The 21585-nt window shown below is 33.0% G+C and overlaps 2 protein-coding genes and 1 long non-coding RNA gene across 9 annotated transcripts in view; 1 reads left to right on the forward strand and 2 right to left on the reverse strand.

Annotated features, from left to right (window-relative positions):
- Positions 1-822: 822 nt before the first annotated feature.
- LOC138325283 (coiled-coil and C2 domain-containing protein 2A-like) lies at positions 823-5914 on the reverse strand. 2 transcript variants are annotated; one of them, XM_069270839.1, is made up of 6 exons: positions 5840-5914; positions 4005-4069; positions 3375-3494; positions 2832-2992; positions 2013-2088; positions 823-1775 (listed from the first exon to the last, which is right to left on the reverse strand). In XM_069270839.1, the coding sequence occupies exons 3-6, from the start codon at positions 3453-3455 to the stop codon at positions 1587-1589; spliced, it is 507 nt and encodes a 168-aa protein (XP_069126940.1). In that variant the 5' UTR covers positions 3456-3494; positions 4005-4069; positions 5840-5914; the 3' UTR covers positions 823-1586. The 2 variants fall into 2 exon arrangements, with proteins under 2 accessions (XP_069126940.1, XP_069126941.1); XM_069270840.1 differs by lacking the exons at positions 4005-4069; positions 5840-5914 and adding an exon at positions 3649-3777.
- On the forward strand, positions 3488-5955 carry LOC138325285 (uncharacterized). Of its 2 annotated transcripts, XR_011208759.1 has the most exons (3): positions 3488-3627; positions 3984-4127; positions 5006-5955. It is a non-coding gene; the product is annotated as an uncharacterized lncRNA (long non-coding RNA). The 2 variants fall into 2 exon arrangements; XR_011208758.1 differs by lacking the exon at positions 3488-3627 and having other exon boundaries at positions 3970-4127.
- LOC138325277 (coiled-coil and C2 domain-containing protein 2A-like) overlaps positions 5956-21585 on the reverse strand; it is a 42065-nt gene continuing 26435 nt past the window's right edge. For 3 of the 5 annotated variants that reach the window (XM_069270828.1, XM_069270826.1, XM_069270825.1), the window contains 17 exons: positions 20879-20971; positions 20180-20271; positions 19477-19644; positions 19153-19167; positions 16948-17020; positions 16280-16389; positions 15802-15898; positions 15479-15577; positions 14952-15125; positions 14393-14590; positions 13792-13881; positions 12676-12772; positions 12131-12282; positions 11857-11976; positions 11314-11474; positions 10494-10569; positions 5956-6956 (listed from right to left, as the gene is read on the reverse strand). In XM_069270828.1, the coding sequence (XP_069126929.1) occupies positions 6768-6956; positions 10494-10569; positions 11314-11474; positions 11857-11976; positions 12131-12282; positions 12676-12772; positions 13792-13881; positions 14393-14590; positions 14952-15125; positions 15479-15577; positions 15802-15898; positions 16280-16389; positions 16948-17020; positions 19153-19167; positions 19477-19644; positions 20180-20271; positions 20879-20971 (2004 nt within the window). In that variant the 3' untranslated portion in view covers positions 5956-6767. The remainder of the gene's footprint in view (positions 6957-10493; positions 10570-11313; positions 11475-11856; positions 11977-12130; positions 12283-12675; positions 12773-13791; positions 13882-14392; positions 14591-14951; positions 15126-15478; positions 15578-15801; positions 15899-16279; positions 16390-16947; positions 17021-19152; positions 19168-19476; positions 19645-20179; positions 20272-20878; positions 20972-21585) is intronic. The other 2 variants (XM_069270829.1, XM_069270827.1) reach the window with 1 other exon arrangement.

A 21585-nucleotide genomic window follows, 5' to 3' on the forward strand; every position in this document is an offset into this window, starting at 1 on the left:
TACCAATTTCTAATGTGCATGTATTGAATTTTTTTTTTTAAACGTTTAAATGTAAATATTTCAAATTATTTTAAACCAAAGTTTTGATTTTATGTCACTAATAAAACTACATTTGTACATGTACTTCAATGTTACAGCATTATATGTCATTTCTAATTCAAATATACTGTGACAAACTCATTCAATTTTAAATATTAGTTATAATTTCCATTATTTGGCAGCAGAATTATTCGACCTTGTTTTGAAATAGAGTCAGTCTCATTTTTTCACATACCTCCACAGTGAATTACTCTATTACACATATGTACAGTTGACAATTATTAGCTGGGTTGTGTCCCCTTAGTGTAACATAAAGATTTTTAACAACTCTATTTATATACTAGCGGCTGTTTTCTCCTATACTTTATGTAAAATTCCTTGTGTTCATTCATATGAACACGTGCCATACTGTTTCTATGATAATACAAAATTGTGTTTTATTCAGAACTTCAATTATGATGATATCACATACAATGTATATACCTACATGTATAGAGATAATGTCAAATTTAGACATGTCATTTTAGATTTTAAACCGATGTAAAATTGTAAATTGAAACAACAATGAACATGTACTAAGGAAGCTACAGAATATTCCAAAATACCCAGACCTATATTATATAAACACATACGAGATGGTTAGTAACAAACCTCAGTTGTCAATATTCAAGATGGCTGCATATAGCTGTGAGTCGTTTTGTTTGAGCACATCAAAAGGAATCCTATGCATTAATACAGAAATTAAAAATAATTAAAACATCAAAGAATATGGTTTTTTATATATTGTTTATTTATCATTATATTTTTTTCAAATAAATATTTCTAAATACATGTACATGTAATTATCACATGAGTTAGCATCCATAACATCATAATACAATTTGTTTTTTCATGATTTTTGTATAACCGTCAAAGTCATGATGTGTATACCTAATATCAAGAAATCAAATAAATATAGAATAACTAAAACTAGCTAAAAGAATCATTGTCTTGTATATCTCACAACATTCTGTTGAAGTTTCGGAGAGATCTACATGTATGTCTCTTTTTTCCTTAATTGTTAAAACTAGTAATAGATTATAAAATCATACAGCTGCTCTCCACAAGAAATCAAAATCTACAGATGTATAGATTTATACTTTTACAGATAATTTAAATTAAGCTACCTTCTGCTTTAAGATACATCACATGTTTGATTATTGAAACTCTTCTCTATCACAGTCATTAGGACGGAATGATGATATTATGGTCACATGCATATGGCCAACAATTCATGGCAGACGAGTAAAGTCACATGACCAACTACCAATGGCAGACGAGTAAAGTAACATGACCAACTACCTATGGCAGACAAGTCAAGTCACAAGACCCACTATCGAAGGCAGACGAGTAAAGTCACATGACCAACTACCAATAGCAGACGTGTAAAGTCACATGACCAACTACCGAAGGCAGACATGTTAAGTCACATGACCAACTACCGAAGGCAGACGAGTAAAGTCACATGACCCACTTCCAGTGACACACGTGTAAAGTCACATGACCAACTACCGAAGGCGTATGAGTGATGCCACATAAACCCATACAGACGCTATTGAGTTCGGGTAGGCATGCACATAAACTGCCAAGGCAAATTCAACATCACTCGTCTCATGAGCGTGAACGCCCGTGGAATAGACTCGTTCGGTGATGTAGTCAAGACCTGTGAAAGGCATGTTTATTGGGAAACCAGAGACCTGAAAGGAAAATAAAATTGTTCAATTCCTTACCTTTAAAATGTAAATGTCGTTAGTAATAAAACTAAAAATACTGAAACAACTGATGAATTATGAGTAATACAAAATAGCTAGTATCATTTGATGTTTGAAAAGAAAAGTAACTTTTTTATTTACCATTCATTGGACCTGGATACATTTGTTGAACAAACATAGCTCTTAAGAAAATTCCTAAAACTGTCTATAAGTGAGCTTTACCTTGTAGGTAGAGAACTGTTTCTCGAGTTCAGACAAATGCTGGGCATCTGGTGGTTTTCCAAGGTTTTCTTCCAAACTGTATAACAAAGAAAATACATGAACTCAGTTTCAAACAATAGTGAAATAAAATTGTTTCCAGAATACTCCTAGGGAATATTTAAAACGATTTTCAGGTAACAAAATCTCAACTATCTCTGTCAACTTCACTATTTAAACTCATTTGACCCCATAGTGTTAAATTAGAAAAAACATTCCTATGATACAAAGCGTTCAGTATAATACTATAAGACTCTTTCATAAGTGGATATGAAGGATAGGGATATTCTACCCTCGAGTCACAAAATGTTGTTAAACCCTAGGCTTGCCGAGGGTTTTACAACATTTTGTGATTCCGAGGGTAGAATATCCCTATCCTTCATATCCACTTATGAAAGAGTATTTTTTTTCATATCTCGACGTTTTATTGCAATTTTACAACTATAATATCCCGCCATTTTGAAATAAAATCGAAGAAATCCTCGACTGAAAGTCAATTTTTCATACAATTACGTGATATTTTCAACAAAAATTCCGTTGTTACATCTTTTATAGTAAAACCAATCAAGTTTGTGAAAATATGTTAAAATTTTACAGAGGAAATAGAAATTTTGTTGACGCCGTGACGTCACGAGGCTTTATTGCATGGTTAGCCATGCAATACAGCCTCAGGCGGCATGAGTGTATTGCCCTAGACCAGCCAGTATTACACCTGAAGGTATGAAAGAAAAATCTTTTCCCCAAATACCAGATTCCAAATGTACACAAATTTCTACTACTCACACTGGTAAGATCTTCCTCATGATTTGTGTACAGTGCCTGTTCCATCGGGTGATATAGCGAGATCGCCACTTCATAATCCGGTTTTTCAGCATGTTCTCAATTTTCTCTTGGATGTCTCTAGCTCCGTTTGGATCAGAGTTGATGTAACGTAAGGCTTCAGGCTTGAAGTGGATCAAATACGAACTTATCAAATATCATTACAAAAAATATTTTTTCAATGAAAATTTATTCACTAAAAATGGGAGGTAAACCCTGAAGGCAGATTTCAAAATTTAGCTTTTTCACAACTATTGGTTTACTTAATATCCTATCAACACAACGACTACATGTATAAGATATATATATATATAAGTCATTAAAAGGTCTGCCTCCCCTGTATACAGTATGCCTATACATAGAATTATCATTTTTGAACTTTTCATGTCTCAGTCAGGTTAAAAGTAAAATACCAAGCCTTCTTCCATTGAAAACACCCAACCCAGACAGCCATTACAAAAGGAAAAGTCATTAAGAAGGGAAGGAAAGGTTTTATGAAATCTTCACCTGAATGGATGGAAGTGAGCGGGCAAAGGATCGCGTGAAGAACGGCTTCCAGTCCGATGTAGACTTAATGTCGAACCTCATCTGAGATGGCTTGTCATACTGTTGGATATTTGCGTAGATCTGCAAAAATATTTAAAAGTAATATTTTGTTTTCATCAAACATTAAATGATATTCGTGATAGTTATTCACAGCATGCCTCTCAAAAAGAAGGAAGAACGTTTGTAAATTCCACAATATTTTGCGATTTCAATGGTAAGTAAATGAAACACTTACATTTTCAGCATCCTTTAACTAGAATGTAAAAGTTCGCATGCACAAGACTTTCTGGAACCTTTCCCTATATTTCATGAAAGGAAACACAGGAATGGGGTTTCCGTGGATTGAAATACTTTTCCTACCAATGTTGCTTCCATTAGCAGATTAAAGTGTAAAACTTATCTTTAATGTTGATTACAAGAAAGTTAAGACTATTCGCTTTAACTGAATAAGAAATAAGTTATAAAAAGTTATACGAAATTTGGCTAGTACAACATGTTGACTTGAACTTCAATGTTAAAATTAGGTCATACGGAAGTTCGGTAGTAAACGTGTTGACAATTTCTTTGCAGTTCTAGGTCACGTGAGCTTACCTGAATCTCTTTATGAAGAGAACATAGACCACTTCTTTGGAAAAGAGTTCGTCACCGCTATCCAGCTATGCGAAATGGAAGAGTCTGAGGGTTATTACAATATATTACACCAAGTTCGGTTTGGTATGTATGCCCACTTTGCTCTCTTTTCTTCCTTGTATTAAGTACATGTATTTTACGGTTCTAGACAGAGGGGATGAAAAAAATCCCTCACAAAAGAATATTTTTTCTGGTGTGCAATGATTTTAATTTTCACTGAACGTTTTTAATAATACCCTGCATGGAGACCAGTATACATTATGTACAAGTGTTTTGTATTCTATTATTGTATGTAATGTCTTGTAACACCAGTTTGTGTTAATTGCTCAGATATCTAGTTGTTCTGGATATTTTAGTTTATTTATGAATTGACAGTAATTCTCAATTTTTTAATTATTAAGAAATTATGGTTTCTGTTATGTTTTATTTTATTTAACACCTGTAGCAGTCTGTATATCGCTGAGTCATCACGAACACATTCAATTTGGTTCTTTATTACAAAAACATTTATACATGTGTATATATGTTTCTGTTTATTATAGCAATCTGATTGAAATACAGATCCTTATAACCACTCCGTTCAATATAGGATCTGACAATATCCCATATGGGGTCACGTTCGGATGACTTTTTACCACGTGTACTCCATATCAAATATATGTTATACACATTTCTACGTCAATTGTTAACGCCATTTCGTCCAAGTAAGCATACACATTGAGCATTTTTGTGCACTTAGGGCGAGATGACTACGTACACGAAAATAATTCGGACAGCCTTTTCAAACTAGTTCATCCCCAGTCAAGATTCTGGCAGTGCCAATTTGATTGGCCATTTCCAAAGGTCATCCTGACGTGACCCCTAATGGGATATTGTCAGATCCTCATATTAAACGTAGTGATAATAAGGATCTGTATTTTAATCAGATTGTTATTATAGCACTTTCTCATTTAACAACTCAGTTTCAGATCCAAAGTCTACCTGAAACCGCCAAAGATTAATTTCACAAACATGGCTTACCCATGGAGTTCCAGAGACACTTTCTATACGTGTTCAGACAAGTCAAGATTCCCAACTATACAGCTGTACCAACAACAAGCTTTACTTACCAATTTCTAATGTGCATGTATTGAATTTTTTTTTTTTAAACGTTTAAATGTAAATATTTCAAATTATTTTAAACCAAAGTTTTGATTTTATGTCACTAATAAAACTACATTTGTACATGTACTTCAATGTTACAGCATTATATGTCATTTCTAATTCAAATATACTGTGACAAACTCATTCAATTTTAAATATTAGTTATAATTTCCATTATTTGGCAGCAGAATTATTCGACCTTGTTTTGAAATAGAGTCAGTCTCATTTTTTCACATACCTCCACAGTGAATTACTCTATTACACATATGTACAGTTGACAATTATTAGCTGGGTTGTGTCCCCTTAGTGTAACATAAAGATTTTTAACAACTCTATTATATACTAGCGGCTGTTTTCTCCTATACTTTATGTAAAATTCCTTGTGTTCATTCATATGAACACGTGCCATACTGTTTCTATGATAATACAAAATTGTGTTTTATTCAGAACTTCAATTATGATGATATCACATACAATGTATATACCTACATGTATAGAGATAATGTCAAATTTAGACATGTCATTTTAGATTTTAAACCGATGTAAAATTGTAAATTGAAACAACAATGAACATGTACTAAGGAAGCTACAGAATATTCCAAAATACCCAGACCTATATTATATAAACACATACGAGATGGTTAGTAACAAACCTCAGTTGTCAAAATTCAAGATGGCTGCATATAGCTGTGAGTCGTTTTGTTTGAGCACATCAAAAGGAATCCTATGCATTAATACAGAAATTAAAAATAATTAAAACATCAAAGAATATGGTTTTTATATATTGTTTATTTATCATTATATTTTTTTCAAATAAATATTTCTAAATACATGTACATGTAATTATCACATGAGTTAGCATCCATAACATCATAATACAATTTGTTTTTTCATGATTTTTGTATAACCGTCAAAGTCATGATGTGTATACCTAATATCAAGAAATCAAATAAATATAGAATAACTAAAACTAGCTAAAAGAATCATTGTCTTGTATCTCACAACATTCTGTTGAAGTTTCGGAGAGATCTACATGTATGTCTCTTTTTTCATTAATTGTTAAAACTAGTAATAGATTATAAAATCATACAGCTGCTCTCCACAAGAAATCAAAATCTACAGATGTATAGATTTATACTTTTACAGATAATTTAAATTAAGCTACCTTCTGCTTTAAGATACATCACATGTTTGATTATTGAAACTCTTCTCTATCACAGTCATTAGGACGGAATGATGATATTATGGTCACATGCATATGGCCAACAATTCATGGCAGACGAGTAAAGTCACATGACCAACTACCAATGGCAGACGAGTAAAGTCACATGACCAACTACCAATGGCAGACGAGTAAAGTAACATGACCAACTACCTATGGCAGACAAGTCAAGTCACAAGACCCACTATCGAAGGCAGACGAGTAAAGTCACATGACCAACTACCAATAGCAGACGTGTAAAGTCACATGACCAACTACCGAAGGCAGACATGTTAAGTCACATGACCAACTACCGAAGGCAGACGAGTAAAGTCACATGACCCACTTCCAGTGACACACGTGTAAAGTCACATGACCAACTACCGAAGGCGTATGAGTGATGCCACATAAACCCATACAGACGCTATTGAGTTCGGGTAGGCATGCACATAAACTGCCAAGGCAAATTCAACATCACTCGTCTCATGAGCGTGAACGCCCGTGGAATAGACTCGTTCGGTGATGTAGTCAAGACCTGTGAAAGGCATGTTTATTGGGAAACCAGACACCTGAAAGGAAAATAAAATTGTTCAATTCCTTACCTTTAAAATGTAAATGTCGTTAGTAATAAAACTAAAAATACTGAAACAACTGATGAATTATGAGTAATACAAAATAGCTAGTATCATTTGATGTTTGAAAAGAAAAGTAACTTTTTTATTTACCATTCATTGGACCTGGATACATTTGTTGAACAAACATAGCTCTTAAGAAAATTCCTAAACTGTCTATAAGTGAGCTTTATAAAGGCTATATAAAGATTGCGATTTTTCCAATTATCGTGATAAATTGAGTAATGTCAACTGGAACGAAACAGAGGCATTATCAGTTGATAACACTGCAGATTGTCTTTCTATGACGATATCAAGAGTTGCCTTAGATACTATACCAAATAAAGTGATAATACTACGAAAACATGATCCTCCCTGGATACATAATAATATACGTAAATTAATCAGAGCTAGAAAAAGAATCCATGCTAAAGCTAAACATACACAAAATCCTCTACACTGGGAAAAATTCAGGAAAGTCAGAAATGCCTGTGTCGATGCTATCCGCAATGCAAAAAATAATTACTATAATAGAATATCCTCCCAGTTACAATCTACATCTAGTTCGTCCAGAAAATGGTGGAAAACCCTGAACTCCCTAACAAAGTTCTCATGCAAAACAACTGACATACCAACTTTGAATTACAATAATATCGAATACACCACTGACAAAGAAAAGGCCAATATACTTAATGACTATTTCGTCCAACAAACTGAACTTGACGATTCACATCAAACTCTACCGAATATTAATGATAATCATACCTTTAAACTTGATGAAATCAATATCACACCCCAAGACGTGTCTGACGCCATTGATATGATAGATGCTTCTAAAGCAACCGGACCCGATATGATTAGTGGCAAATTATTAAAAGAAGGCAAACGACAATTAATAGGACCTCTTTGTAATCTTTTTAATAAATCATTAAGTAATCAATGTTATCCCGATGTATGGAAAAGGGCAAACGTAATCCCCATATTTAAAAAGGACGACCCAAGTACTGTCTCCAATTATCGTCCAATCTCACTAATAAGTATAATAGGTAAAGTAATGGAAAGGTGCATTTTTAAACATGTTCATAACTTTCTGCGTGATTCTTCCTTTTTCACTGAGCACCAATCAGGATTTAGAAGTGGTGATTCTGCTGTAAATCAACTGTTAAATATCACTAACGACATTGGTAGAGCATTAGATCACGGAAAGGAAGTACAAATTATTTTTCTAGATATAAGTAAAGCGTTTGATCGCGTTTGGCACAAGGGATTACTATATAAACTAAACAATGCAGGCATTACGGGAAACATTCTGGGGTGGTTTAAAAGTTATCTCTCTAGTAGAAAACAACGAGTTGTAATTAATGGAGAATTTTCAGATTATAGCACTATTAAATCTGGCGTTCCTCAAGGCTCCATATTAGGACCTTTACTGTTTTTAATATTTATTAATGATATAGTATCGGATATAAGCAGTATCATCAAACTATTCGCCGATGACACTACTCTTTATCTAGTGATAGATAATGCAATTAATGCAGCTAATGTTATAAATAACGATCTCTACAAAATTCAATCATGGGCCACTCAGTGGTTAGTCACTTTTAATGCAAATAAAACAGAATCGTTATTAGTCAGTAAAAAAGTTACAAAAAGTAATCTCCCGCAAATAAGTATGAACAATACTAACGTAAACCCAGTTATATCTCATAAGCATTTAGGTCTATATTTTAACACTGAATTGAGTTGGACTAATCATGTCGACAGTATTATTTCAAAAGCATCCAAAAGACTTGCAGTATTACGAAAACTTAAATTTTGTCTTGACCGAAACACTTTAGAACGTATATATTTCTCATATATTATGCCTATACTTGAGTATGCTGACGTCGTATGGGACTCTCTTCCAACTTTTTTGAACAATAAATTAGAATCAATACACAAGGAATCAGCAAGAATAGTTACTGGGGCAACAAAATTAGTTAGTATTGACCTTTTATATAAAGATACAGGTTGAGATACACTAGCAGAACGTAGGAAAAAACACAAAATAATAAAGCTTCATAACATAATTCATCATCATACTCCTCCTTCTCTTTCAAATTTACAACCTAGAAGAAATTCTGAAGTAAATGTACATAGCCTAAGAACTAGGCAATCAAACCTTTTATACACTATTAAGACTAACACTAGTTCTTATCAAAATTCTTTCCTTCCTACCACTATTCACCTGTGGAACGAACTTCCAACTTCCATTAGAGATAACCCCTCCGTAATTGCCTTAAAAACATATCTTGATAGAAATAGAAGTAAACCGCCTAGTTATCGATTCTGGGGAACCGTAAATCCCAAATATATCTTACCAGACTTCGATTACAATGTAGTAGCTTAAAAGCACATCTCTTTGATAAAAATCTTAACGATGATCCTTTTTGTACATGTGGATATATTGAGGACAACTTTCATTTTTTGTTTGCTTGTGAAAAATATATAAATTTAAGAGAACGATATATTTGGACGCTGAATTATGACTTAAATACCACTTGTTTACTATGGGGAAGTCCAAACCTTACTGTACAACAAAATGAAGAGATTATCTTGGCTGTTCAACAATTTATTATAAAGAGTGAGCGTTTTGGCTAATCATGTAATTACTCTAATTATTTTATGATGTAACTAAGTAAACTATGCCAAGCATATACCTTGTCAATATCCGTATTCATTAAGTCCTACATGTCATAATTATATTTTATTTATACATATGTGATTGCAACTAGTTGTAACCTGTTTACTATAAAGTAAATGCATGAATCTATTACTCATATACATATATGTATAGATTAATCTACCTTGGTCAATACTTGTGCTCTATTAAGGTCTTACATGCAATTTTTATATTTCATGTTTGCATACGAATGATTACAATGCTCTGTATTTACTGTACATAACTAAATGTAGTTTGTTTACTATAAAGATAATTTACACGAGTGAACTGTACTCTATAAAGGTCCTAAGCTTAAAGTTTACAGTTTATTTCTTTATTGTATAAGTGTAATTGTAATGATTATAATTACATAAACATGTTGTAATTTGTGTATTATAAAGTCAAATACAATATTAATATTGTTCCTTTACTAGGTTTACCCCCCTTTTACATATGCATACGTACGCGTACGTACAGATGGTTCGAGATACAATGTATATATTCTTTGTCTATAACACTACCATTTACATGACATAGGATATGCTATTTCTGTATACAATTGTAAATAATTATGGAAATCTGGATCAGTACCCGGATAGTAACACTGTTGTTTATCCATAGCTTTTTTTTTTTTACTACTCTACTTTATAAGATATACGCCTACCGCAAATAAGGAGATGGTTTTACATAAGCTTAAAGCTTGTTACCAAATCCTAATGTACATCATTGAATTGTATTCTACATGTATTGTCTTATCTTTGAATAAAATATTGTTTAAACTAAGTGAGCTTTACCTTGTAGGTAGAGAACTGTTTCTCGAGTTCAGACAAATGCTGGGCATCTGGTGGTTTTCCAAGGTTTTCTTCCAAACTGTATAACAAAGAAAATACATGAACTCAGTTTCAAACAATAGTGAAATAAAATTGTTTCCAGAATACTCCTAGGGAATATTTAAAACGATTTTCAGGTAACAAAATCTCAACTATCTCTGTCAACTTCACTATTTAAACTCATTTGACCCCATAGTGTTAAATTAGAAAAAACATTCCTATGATACAAAGCGTTCAGTATAATACTATAAGACTCTTTCATAAGTGGATATGAAGGATAGGGATATTCTACCCTCAGGTCACAAAATGTTGTTAAACCCTAGGCTTGCCGAGGGTTTTACAACATTTTGTGATTCCGAGGGTAGAATATCCCTATCCTTCATATCCACTTATGAAAGAGTATTTTTTTTCAATATCTCGACGTTTTATTGCAATTTTACAACTATAATATCCCGCCATTTTGAAATAAAATCGAAGAAATCCTCGACTGAAAGTCAATTTTTCATACAATTACGTGATATTTTCAACAAAAATTCCGTTGTTACATCTTTTATAGTAAAACCAATCAAGTTTGTGAAAATATGTTAAAATTTTACAGAGGAAATAGAAATTTTGTTGACGCCGTGACGTCACGAGGCTTTATTGCATGGTTAGCCATGCAATACAGCCTCAGGCGGCATGAGTGTATTGCCCTAGACCAGCCAGTATTACACCTGAAGGTATGAAAGAAAAATCTTTTCCCCAAATACCAGATTCCAAATGTACACAAATTTCTACTACTCACACTGGTAAGATCTTCCTCATGATTTGTGTACAGTGCCTGTTCCATCGGGTGATATAGCGAGATCGCCACTCCATAATCCGGTTTTTCAGCATGTTCTCAATTTTCTCTTGGATGTCTCTAGCTCCGTTTGGATCAGAGTTGATGTAACGTAAGGCTTCAGGCTTGAAGTGGATCAAATACGAACTTATCAAATATCATTACAAAAAATATTTTTTCAATGAAAATTTATTCACTAAAAATGGGAGGTAAACCCTGAAGGCAGATTTCAAAATTTAGCTTTTTCACAACTATTGGTTTACTTAATATCCTATCAACACAACGACTACATGTATAAGATATATATATATATAAGTCATTAAAAGGTCTGCCTCCCCTGTATACAGTATGCCTATACATAGAATTATCATTTTTGAACTTTTCATGTCTCAGTCAGGTTAAAAGTAAAATACCAAGCCTTCTTCCATTGAAAACACCCAACCCAGACAGCCATTACAAAAGGAAAAGTCATTAAGAAGGGAAGGAAAGGTTTTATGAAATCTTCACCTGAATGGATGGAAGTGAGCGGGCAAAGGATCGCGTGAAGAACGGCTTCCAGTCCGATGTAGACTTAATGTCGAACCTCATCTGAGATGGCTTGTCATACTGTTGGATATTTGCGTAGATCTGCAAAAATATTTAAAAGTAATATTTTGTTTTCATCAAACATTAAATGATATTCGTGATAGTTATTCACAGCATGCCTCTCAAAATGAAGGAAGAACGTTTGTAAATTCCATAATATTTTGCGATTTCAATGGTAAGTAAATGAAACACTTACATTTTCAGCATCCACCAAACAGCCCACCGTCTGTAAGGGGCAGTAGTTGTCATGGACACTGTAGTGAAGACCAGTCCCAGCATTCCAGATCCAAAGGTCATTGCCTTCCTCTGTCATCACATAGGCAGTTGGGCCCTCAGGGATAGCAGTACCTGCAACATGGGTGGAGATGATGGATCTTCTTATCATACTTAGAAGCGTTTTGAAAGAAACATGTGTGGTATCAATTTATCAACTTAATTTATTTAGTCATCATATTCCTATATGGTATATGTACTTGTATATGACCCTCGTTCTGTTTATCATCAGCCATTATATCCTCTATACACTTGTATCTCCATCTCTGGGTTGCAGTTTGAATCCCATGTGGGCAATTGGCAGATACAGAACGCTGGTTAGTAGTTTTCTCTGGGTATTCCAGCTTTACTCCACCAGCAAGCCTGGCATGTCCTTAAATGACCCTGGCTGTTAATAGAACTTTTGAACCATAAAACCATGAACAATACACTTGTATTGATATGAAATGTGTACATCCTTCATTTTACCTATGATGAGCCATGTCTTCTTTCCCATTGACATGAAGAAGTTAACCAACAATACAGCATGTTCCTCTTCATCTCCAGCCATCATCTGTAGGAATTGCTGTAAGAGAAATGTAGATTTCATGTCTCAGTGATTATAGCTAGACACATGAACATGATCATAGTCACATCTCAAACAAAAAAGTCACAGGGCCCAATAATATGACAACTGAGGCTAACACTAAGTTGGTTTTTTTATCCTACATGAACTTGAATGAAGGTCAATGTCACTAACTTGAACAAACTCCTTTTCATTACTCATGTTCAATATCAATTTTCTAGACTACTCCGTTTTAAAATTACAGTCAAAAAGCAAATTCATTGAATTTATATCCCCGCTTTTGCTAATCAAAGGCCCATTAAGTCCGCCAAATAGGGTCTAATGAAAGTGCTAATTGAACTTGGCCAAGGCCCTGAGACATTTAACCATAGTACCAATTTTCGAGAAAATCCAGTAATATTTACGAGAGTTATTAACAGAAACAGCCGAAAATGCAGTTTTTCGTTAATCTAAGGGCCAAAACTCCGTCCAATAGGGTCTGATGAAAGTGCAGAACAAACTCGTACAAGCTTTGGCAAATTGAACCATGCGACCAAGTTACAAAAAAATCGCTTATGCAAGATTTGTGGCAGTTATTGCATGGAAACCAAATGTTACAGACAGACAGACGGACGGAAGTACAGACGGACACACCCAATTTAATACCCCCCTTAATAATAAAACAAGCTATATAGCTCTTCAGAATCCTTTGTGATTGTGGCCTTTAGCTATATAGCTATATAGCTCTTCAGAATCCTTTGTGATTGTGGCCTTTTTTTTTTTATTTGTGACCCTGAATGAAGACCCTTGTTATTCATCTATTCAAATCAAATAGCTTTTCAATCCAGTATGCTTTAGTTACCTCACAAGAATCCTGATCTCTTGAATTTTGAAAAATATCAGTAAAAGCCAGACAGGTACCAACATATATACATACAAATGTACGTATAACGGATGATAAATACCTCAAAAGAATTAAAGTTTACAGGTACCTGAAAAGCTGTTTTTATCACAAGACAGAAGATTAATGAATTACTTACTGAGCTGGTACTCCAGATGTCACAGAGTCCTGGAAACACAACAGAATCCGACACAAATGGTATCATGGCTACGAAGTGAGCCACAACCTCCTAGAGACAAAGTGAAACGATTGTACACACATCAGTTTTATAAAGTACACACATCGGTTTTACACACATCAGTTTTATAAAGTACAAACATCGGTTTTATAAAGTACAAGCATCAGCTTCAACACACGCATTCCTTTCTAATGGAAAAATACCTCCTCAACATACCAATTCAGCCAAGTGGCAAAAAGAATTTAATACTGCATTTTCCTCCAATAAAGTGTAGTGTGGAAATTATGTACATGGTATTGTATTTATATTGGGTTTCTGCTGTAAAATTTAAGAAAGCAAACTTGATTAGGCAGGTGACCCCTGACTTTTTCACAATCGATCTAGGAATAAAACTCTATGAGAAATGGGAACGGCATAACCACTAAACACTACCCAACCAGCAATTAAGAGTTTTAAGAGTGCTAACTTCCTTAAGTCATTAATCACTATATGACCATGATTTCTCAATTAACACTTATCATGATATCAACTCTAACAAATAAAGGTAATGTTATGAACTTACATCAGCTTTCTGGTTTTTCGAATCTGCCAGAAGTTCCTCTGGTGGTTTGAGTTCTTTGAAGTATCGTGTTATAAAAACGGACTTCCCATTCACATTCACCACAGTGGTTTTAAATTCTCTCTTGGGGAATTTTTCTTCAAGTTCTGTTTGCCATTTTTCTGCATACTGTAATAAGTCTTCTGCCTCATTTGTTGAAAACTACAAAATTACAGTATATAAATTACAACCCTACAGTGATGTGCTAAAACCTGACTCAATAAGGAAAGCTATTTTTTTTTTTTTTTTTTTTTTTTTTGTGTATATCAATAATAAATACTACTTGTAATAGGGAATATAGCACAGTTTTCAAATCATTTGGAAAATGATAAAAATACATAAAATAAATAGCAACTACCCCCCTTTGAATCTAAATGACTCATCTCCCTTTAACTAATTAACCTTGTATTATCTCCCTTAGACTGTGAAAAAGCCATGCATTATCTCCTTCCATTCATTGACTTCGTATTATCTCCCTTAGACAAAGTGACATGAGTCATCTCCTCATTATCTAGAGTCTCACCCGTTCTTTCATTGGTTCAGCAGGAGACAGTGGCGGCTCTATAGTAATGAAGAGACTGAGGTATGTGTTCTCCTCCTTACTACCGATGTTGATGTCCGTGTCGGCCCCCATATTCTGGTCGTGGGTGTAGCCTAGCAACACTGGTGGGGACTTCAGACAGAAAGTTCCCTCAATCTGGAACAATTTAGGAAAGATTAATACTTCAACTCCTTGAACACATATACACTGACACTATGTACATCTGAAATAACTAAACCCACTGAATTAAATACAAACTTAATCTGTCAGCATCTTTCCTGAAATTTGTTTGTACAGCCAATATCTGGCACTTAATTATTTTATTTCTAAACATTGGTTTAAAAGTCATGGCCCAAACGTGTAGGCCTAGTGGCAGAATGTCAGAAGGCTTGATAAACTATATAAATTTGACAAAAGGATAAGAAAGATCAATTTCAAACACTAGCAAAAACTGCATTTTTAAATGTTGTAAAACATCTTTGTTGAAGATAAAAAGTTAGTGACCATACCTTGCCATTGAAGTAGATGGTTGAGAAGGGTATTGTGAGATCGCCAAGCCAGCGCTTCTCTATCCTCTGGTGGAGAGTCGTGCCCCTGTTCCTGTCATCCTAAAAAGTGAAGCAATACCACAAAAATTATTCTTATTTGCAAATAACATATTCATTTGGATCAAATACACTAACTTTAAAATCTAAATTACCAAATCATTTCTTATTTATATCAAATATTTAGCCATAGAAAGATAATTAGATTATAGAAGGAAAACTTAAGCACTAAATCAAATTAATCTGTTCAAATTACAAAATATTTGTCCATCAATAAGTTTGTTTACCTCTTGTATGTCGACAACAACTTCATCAAACAAATTGAGGTAGAGTTCGTCAGTGATGGTCTGAAGGTTGTTGGAACTATAGTCATCATTGGGAGCCCTGTAACATACCACAAAACACCTAAAATATGATATCACAGTTTATATTGTAATTATAGATTTAAAACCAGTATGTGTCAAACAAGCAATATAATACACTTCTAAAACAAAATCTGACTATAACGGATTTTATTCAAAAAACATTTTATATAAATTACATAATGAGATTACATGTATGTAAGTTTTTATTTAAGTCTGTGCTTTTTGTTTTGAGAAATCTGAGTCAGGTCCGTGTCAATAAATAATTAACAGATGTAATGTCTCATGAAAAACTTGTCACATGGTAATGATTAAAGCATTTTACAATTAGAGATCTGCATAGCTTCATCGATGCAGAATTAAGAAAATGATTCTTAAAATGATGTTTTGAAAATGTCCATACTTGAAAGGAATCTGAAGCTCCTCATTAAAGCTTGGGTTTGGTCCATCTCCAACTACTGTACGAATAGATGAGTGTTGGAACACCACCTCCACAAAAGGCCGCACCAAGGTCTGCAATTTTAATCATATTATTAAGTTAACAATTACATTTATAATTTTTTCACATACTATACTTTCTGTTATTTTTTGTACCTTAAAGATGCTCCACCGCTGACAAATGGTATTTTTTCACTGTCAAAAACAGGAGCAGACGATTTAGTATTTTTCTTCAGTAGCAAAAGTTACTTACTTTACACCATTACCACTTTTGAAAAGTTTGAGCTTCTCATTTTAATTCAAGTTGAAATTACAAAAAATAATTAATTGCATCCCGAAAAAATTCTGCGGCACTATATCCTATATGGAATGAAGTACTGATTGCGCATGCACCAAAGGCAAAATAAATTATTTTATATTACTTTTTCTGTTAATTAGCCATATATATACACTTTTAAACACCAATTATTGTTCAAGTGATGAATATCATTTATGCTCTGTCTGCGGTGGAGCATCTTTAAATAATCAGATTAAATTTGACGAGTAACATTTACTAGGTACTGGTTTCATACTTAACAGAAAACTTAAAATTCTTGATTTTCAGTTCATAATTATCACACTAATTCTACTCACGTCTCCGACAATACTTTTCACCGCCTTGCTATCTGTGTCGGTTCCCCTGGCTGTTGTTGACCCGCTCGTTTTACTGAAATATGTAATACCATTTAATAATAAATTACTAAGCTCAGATTTCTTCATGAGTTACCAGGTGAGTATCATTCCATTAATAACAAATATCTACCTATTAAACCTTAGAGCTCTACCTGTAGATTAATTGCGCCATGGCATGCCCACATTGGCCTGTACTATGTATGCAAATGATAAAAGTAAAGTTTTATATATGTAGCATTAAGGAAATACAAATGATTAAACTCCCAAAATCAAACAACATCATGAAGAGAACAGCTATATTATAAGTTTTTATAGTAGTCTGAAGAGTAAAACCTCACAAAGGAATTTAAAAACAATTTATTTTTATAACAGAATAGCATTCTCACTAACAAAAATAGTAGTAAAACTACACAACATCAATACATAATGATAACACTGTTCCAAGCTACTTATTATGATATCTAGTTTTAACATATTACAGAGTTATCTTCCTTGCACGTAGGTATTCATTGGAATGTCATTATATTGTGAGCGAAACTCATATCCTTTTCTTTGAAAAGTATGACGCTTCATTCTCAAACACCTGACATCACAATCAAAACCAATCCACAAGGGCAGATAACTCTTTAATATGCAAATACAGAACATTTTTCTAATGTCTATAAAACACTACCAGTTACAAATATTTTTCTTTTTTCACTATATGTCTTTAAATAGAATAACTAACTTGATATTGAAGTACAAAAATTCATTTTCAGTTTAAAGAAAATGCCCATTTATTTTCATAATTAAAGAAGAATGTCATATTTTTTCTGTTTTAAGAATACCAACATTATTTTTCAAAAAAAATGAATTACATCAATACAACAACTCGCCTTCAAAAACAAAAAAATAATTACAAAACCAAAAAAGCATTTTGCCAGTATTTATGTGTGGAATAATGTGAACTGTTACAGAATAAAATGCTGATTTTTTATGCACAATTCATCAAAACAAAATGTCAATTGTGATCAGATGACATAAAGTGATTTAAAGAAGATTAACTGAATATCTCAAACATGAAAATATAAAATACCTGTGAATACAGCACATTGTGGTTTACTTTCAGTCTGTGTTTACGATTGAAAATTAAAACTCATGCCAATGATTTAATATAATTATATACTCATGATTTTTGTTAGATTTCCTTTGCAAATGTTTGATGTTTCTTATTATATGTTTCTTATCATAAATATACTATTATGATAATGGCATACAAATTTCTTTACCTGGTGCATGATATTGTTAAAATAATTAAATATTTACCATCATCTTTAACAAAGGCACATCATATATTGTGTGTCTTACTTTCAGAAAGACAGATTGAAGAAGTCATATATGTTACTCCGGAAACAAAATTTTTAACAGTAGCAAGATAGAGTAATACTATATAGGGAGGTCAGCTAGGTAAAAGTCAGAAAATTTATCAGTTATTTATCAGTTTTGAAATTGAAAAAAAAAGAAATCTGGAAATTCCTTTCACCTCAACAGAATTTTATCTGTTCTTTAAGGAGGGTGGCAAGTTTTAAGTTATTATTTGGTGTATGAAATGAGACTGTGCAACAAGTTGTTAATATCTATCTAGCAGCATCATACATGTCATGACCAGAATCGTGCACTGAGCTATTTTGTATTACCTTGTTGGCAATATGATAATGCAAATGGGAAATGGATATAGGATACATGTAACAGGCAATTTAAAAGTCTTCCCTGGGAGCAACTAAAATCTGTTTAATATGAAATCGTTAATCCAAATTACAATATAAAATTAAATTTACAATTTAAATTTTTTTAATTAATTCTGTGTTAATTAAGAGCAACAAATTATATTTTCTCAGAATTTCAGAAAATTGACAGATCATTCATTTCTTTTATTTCAATAATTTTGCTTTGCTTAGAAATGATACAGTTTCTTGTAAACTTTATCATAATGCAATTTCTTATGCATCCATCGATAATATTAATGGACATTATTTTGAAATGATTTCAGCTCGTATGTGCATGAATACAACCGGACATGTATGACTTAGACATTAATCATAGAGTGTGTTAGTTAGTGGTCAGAGGGCTTGACCACTGGTCAGCAGGTACGAGAGACTCCTCATCCAGCTGTAAGCATACAAGTACCTTTCATCTGCATGTCTGTTTGTTAAGAACATTATAAATTAATGTATTATAATAAAACACAAATTGATCTAAATCATCTTAAACCACATGATTTTGTGAGAGGGAACTTTAAACTATCAAGTCACCATTGTATAAATATAAATAGAATTTTATGTTTCATAACTTTTTTTCAGAATTCCTGTTTTTCATCGACATACAAGGTATAAATGAGGGTATGTATAACATCTTTTAGAAACATGTTTCTGTTTTTCTTTAGATATCACTAAGTCTAAAAACAAGTTAAAACTACCTACAGTATAACATTACGGTTAAGTTGGTACTTACATTGAAGAGCTGGTCCTGATTGGGACGTACAGAGCCCGTGTGATGTTTACTAGGATCTTGACATCGTCTCCCTTGAGTACTTGAGCTGTTACCTTCTTTCTCTCCTTCCTCTCCGGTCTCAGCGGTCTTCGCCGCTCTGTCACTCTCAACAAACTGGTGCCAATCATTCTATAACAACATGTTTTACAGGGATGTTAGAATTGATACGTTCAGCAGTATTAACTAGCCTCCTCCTCATATAACTAAACACTACTAAATTTTTGCTGTATTTTTTTTTTTTTTTATAAAGATGCTCCACCACTGACAAATGGTATTTTTTCACTATCAAAAACAGGAGCAGACGATTTAGTATTTTTCTTCAGTTACAAAAGTTACTTACTTACACCATTACCAACATTGAAAAGTTTGAGCTTCAAATTTTACTTCAAGTTGAGAATATAAAAAAATAACTAATTGCATCCCGAAAAAATTCTGTGGCACTATATCCTATATGGAATGAAGTACTGATTGTGCATGCACCAAAGGCAAAATAAATTATTTTATGTGATGTTTTGTGTTAATTAGATATTTACACACACAATTAAACACCAATGATTGTTTAAATGATGAATATCATTTATGCTATGTCCGCAGTGGAGCATCTTTAAATTATATGATTTTTCATGCTGAAATGAGTGGACGACAACAGGATCATAGTACTGACGCAATGTTTGGTACAGCTTCCTCTATAACAACGTCCTCGAGTCTCTTCATGTGGGCCAGGATTCGGAACCTCTGGATAACCTGTTCCCGTACCTATAAATCACAATCCAGACACATGTATCCAGTTACCATCGATAACTTATTTATTCAGAAATAAAGGCATTAAGTAGAATATCTTTTATGAAATGTTATTTAAATAATGCCAAAAAAAATATGTCTGTTAAGGATTACATTGGCAAAAAAAATAGGATCGGTAGGGTGGAGGATTACTTTTACCCTTTTAAGTGTCTTTCACTCTAAAATAATGGCAGGAACTGGAGTCTGAGATCAATTCCGGACTTTTAATATTTTTTTGCAGAAAAGTGGGAAAAAAATAAGGGTCGGGGGCACAAAAGTATGTTGGTCGGGCAACCCTAATCAGACATTTTTTTTTTTTTTGGCCTTATGTAAAATTCAGTAAAACTATTTAAATTCATATCTATGGAAGTATGTAGATAAATACAGATAATATTTGATTCCGATGGAATCTGTTTCCCTTCATGTACAAAGATGACCAGATTACAACATATTAATACATATCAGAAATTCAATAGTATTTTTAGTGTCACAAAAGTGTTGTAAGCAGGTGCCTTATGGTATGATGGCAGATGTATATAAATTACATTAAATGTACTTTGTTATGAGTGAGGTATCAACTTACTCTCTGCATGAATTTGGCTCTGTCCTCGCGATGAGATTCAATGTCATCTCTCCTAGCTAGTTTGGTCTCTTCTCTCTTCTTTTTCTCATATTCCTACAAGGATATTTCAATACCATTTTATCATATCTATTGATTAGGTTAGTGAACAGAGTTCAATATTAAATACTGCTCAACTTATTATTGACTCTTATTCCATAATAGTTTGAAAGGCTGAAATTAAACATTATATTAAAACTATCTGAGAGGAAAAAAATTGAATAATACAAATTTAATAGAAATTGCTATTTAAAATCATAAAAACCTGAATATGATTATGGAAAAAAAAAACAAAGTAAAAATACGCCAATACAGACTGTATTTGATTGATTTAAAGTTGACTTGAACATAGAAAAAGTCATCAAATATCTATGAACAACAGTTTTCAAATGTCTATCTGATGATTATGAAATAAATCAATGTACAAATTTACATCAAGTATTCACCCAAGTGTAGAGTACTATTTTAGAGAGCAACACATACACCTTGAAAGCAGGTGTACCATGATTTTGTGAACTAAATACAACTGTAATATACATTTTGTGTAATGCACTGACTGTAAGTTTGCACAAGAAAAACAGGTTTTCTTATAAATCAAATCCTCATAACAAGATCATATTTACCTTCAGGTTTGATCTTAAAACACAGTGCTGTCACAATATGTTCAAGAT

The sequence above is a fragment of the Argopecten irradians genome, chromosome 6 (assembly GCF_041381155.1).
Source record: "Argopecten irradians isolate NY chromosome 6, Ai_NY, whole genome shotgun sequence".
Classification (NCBI taxonomy): domain Eukaryota; kingdom Metazoa; phylum Mollusca; class Bivalvia; order Pectinida; family Pectinidae; genus Argopecten; species Argopecten irradians.